This window comes from Capsicum annuum, chromosome 3 (genome assembly GCF_002878395.1).
Source record: "Capsicum annuum cultivar UCD-10X-F1 chromosome 3, UCD10Xv1.1, whole genome shotgun sequence".
In the NCBI taxonomy this organism is placed as follows: Eukaryota; Viridiplantae; Streptophyta; class Magnoliopsida; order Solanales; family Solanaceae; genus Capsicum; species Capsicum annuum.
In genome coordinates this window covers 257,022,337-257,025,686 of record NC_061113.1, presented here as the reverse complement: position 1 = coordinate 257,025,686, position 3,350 = coordinate 257,022,337, and the positions used below count along the sequence as shown (strand labels likewise).

Sequence of the window (3,350 nt, the reverse complement as noted above, 5' to 3'; positions counted from 1 at the left end):
TAATTCTGGTAACTTTTATTTTCCTTCTAAGAAAAAATAAAACTTAAATATAATAAGAAAATCAGGGCAAAAACTCTAACAGTGACAACGGTGACGACGACCAAAGAATGTGTATAGGTTGTGATGTATTAGTGGAGGTGCTAGTTGTGATAGATGAGTTGGTTGGTAGTAGGGATTGACCGATAGTGGTTGTTGATTGTGGTGTTGTTGACGACGGTGGTGGTGGTGACAGCAGTGGTGGTGGTGAATATAATTAGAATAAAAGAGGTAGTAGGTGTGGTAGTGGTTGACAATTGTGGTTGGTAGCGGTATTTGTTGTCGATGGTGGTTGTGATGGTGGAGGTGGTTAGTAATGGTGGGTGGTGATTGACAATGGTGACGGTTACAGAGGTGGTTAGTGGTGGTGACCGTTGATTATGAATAGAATAGTGAATATTATTCAACATCAGAATATTCTTTCAGACCTATTAAGACTTGGTTCTAGATCTGAATGATTAAGACCTATTAAGAGTTAAAACCTTAATAAAAAACAAATGCACTTAATGGTCTGAAGTTTGAAACATTCAAATTCAGACCTCCATTAAGTGCAAACAAATGATGCCTAAAAGTTACCCAAAGAAAAAGAATTCTCACGCATATAAAATAAATGAAATTATCGAGTATAATCCCTTAACAAATGGATCTAGCTAGCTTAGCTTGTTGGACTATATGCACATACATTAATTTACTAATACTGTTCAAGTAGAACTTTTAGTAGTGATTTTTATCCTTTGAAGCCATATATGCACTAAGATATTGTCCTTTCTTTATTGAAATGAAGATATATAGCATAACTTATAGTACATATATCGAGGTGAATTAAAGCCAAATTTTAAACTAAAGTTACCCAAGTATATATTTAGGGATCGTTTGGTAGACCGTATTAGGAGAAATAATCCATGTATTAAGTGAGGTATTAATTAATACTATGTTTGGTAGGATTTTGAACCAATGTATTACTAATATCATGTATTAGTTATACAACCTACATGGTATTATAGGGTGTATTACTAATACATCACATATAATGCGATTAGTAATACATGAGTTTTAATACCATGGGATTAGTACGTATAAAGACAAGAATATCCCTCAAATTCTTTTAAACATTCTTTTATTTTCTTAATTTTATTTTTTATACTTGTACTAATAAATTTATTCAAATGAATTAGTTTACAAATTTTATTATTATTTACAAAAATGTCCTCAAATATCTTTAATTTATTTTTAAATTTTTTTCAATTTATTCAATATGAGTTACTTCTTTTCAATTTATCAAAATAATAATATCCCTCCAAATAATTTTAGTTATAAAAAAAACTACTCCATTAACTCAAAAATTATTTATTGGTCAAAATCCGAAAACAAATTGCATACAAGCTTTAATTTTGTAAATAGGATATCCATAAATAAAAATAATTTTTCTACTTAGTTTTAACACTCTATAGAATACAATTTTATTTTAATAATAATTTTATTGTCTCATCCAAAAATTATACGTACCTCCCTCCAACTTAAAAATAACACAAAGTGGGAACAACAAGTAAATGATGAACAAACAAGAAAAGATAATAAAAAAATAATTTTTGTAAGTGGATGATTAAATCTTAAAATTCTAAAGTAAATAATTAGTTATATTGTTAACTTTTTTATTTTAAAAAAAGAATAATAAACTTTTGCAAAAAAAATACACAAAGTTATAATATGTCGAGGATATGTTTGTAAACAAACAGTATTCTTTTTAAAATATAACAATATATTATTTTTAATACATCAAATCAAACACCGCATAAAAAATAATTCGAATATTACTAATTCCAGTATTACTAATCCCTGCACTACTAATCTCAGTATTACTAATACAGTATTATCTTCTACCAAACGAGTGCTGAGAGTACTATATAGAGAGTGATGCTGCTTTTTTTACCAATCACAATCGAAGTTCTCCATGAGATTGAGAGTAATAACAAAACAAAATTAGTATCTACGGAGCGGAGCGGACTCACTGTTGTTGGGGCGTAAGCATATTCCCTTGACGATTTTCTTATATATACCTCAGCATCATGATACCACGTCTTATAACAATTCACAAAATGAGAGAGATTATAATTAGCCTTTTAGCTCTGGCATTGTTCCTCCTTAAGGTCTCAGCCAAGCTATCTGATGTTCCCTTTTATTTGCCAGCCAATGAAACATTTGGCCTTGAACTAATAAGGGAACGTAATACGTCAGACCTAGCCCAGTCATTATTAGCACGGAGTCGATGCGGATGGCCAGCTGGCGGTAGATGGTGTCCAGAAGGACAGTGTTGTAATTTTGATGGTTGGTGTGGAACCACAAGTGCCTATTGTGGTGAAAATATGTGTGATTTCCAGTGTCCAGGTCCGATCCGAGTGAGACGATGCGGAATGCAAGCTGGTGGTCGTCCATGTCCTACTGGACAATGTTGTCGGGACACAGGTTGGTGTGGAACCACAGAAAGATATTGTAATCCTGCACACTGTCAAAGCCAATGTTCAGGACCTTATCCATCGGGACGTTGTGGATGGCAAGCTGGTGGGAGGAAATGTCCTACTGGATTATGTTGTAGTCTCTCTGGTTGGTGTGGAACCACTTCAATCTATTGTTCTCGTGAAGAATGTCAAAGTCAGTGAGAAAGGCCACCACCACCCCCGTCTCCACCACCCCCACCCCCACCATTCCCACAGGGACGATGCGGAAAGCAAGCTGCTGGTAGAGCATGTCCTACTGGAGTGTGCTGTAGTATATGGGGCTGGTGTGGAACCACACGTAACTATTGTGGTTCTCCCTACTGTCAAAGTCAGTGCAAGGGCGGTCTAACCTCGTATAACAAGAATCGCATGAGAGGCATTGAAAGCTTATTGCTCAATGCTCTCTAGATGCTTGCTTTGCTACCTTCTGTATTCCCTAGACCATGTACTTTACTCCACTTTTGGGACTGGTTTAAGTGTGTGTGAATATCAACGTGTGAAATGATAATGCATATGTAATGCATTATTTATTAATACAATAAATAAAGGAGGAGTTCTTTTGTCTAAATAAAAAAAATAATGAGCTTTGTTCTATAAGATCTTTCCCGCCATTTACATTTAACCGCACATGCCTCATACGGGTAATGTTTAATTATTTAAAATCAAATAATTTTATCTATTGCGGAGATTTTTAATAAAGTGTAAAAGTTCAAATCACTTTTCAAAAATCTTTTACACTTTAATATAATAATATAAATATAAACATATACATATATATGTTTTACCACCAGAAATTCCAATCAGTTGACAGATTATCAC

The 3,350-nt window shown here is 33.6% G+C and overlaps 1 protein-coding gene across 1 annotated transcript; it reads left to right on the top strand.

The window, feature by feature from the left end:
* Positions 1-2,034: 2,034 nt before the first annotated feature.
* Positions 2,035-3,125, top strand: LOC107862241 (chitin-binding lectin 1). The gene is given in 1 exon segment (XM_016707747.2): positions 2,035-3,125. A coding segment is annotated over 1 exon segment (837 nt). The 5' UTR covers positions 2,035-2,102; the 3' UTR covers positions 2,940-3,125.
* The last annotated feature ends 225 nt before the right edge of the window (positions 3,126-3,350 follow it).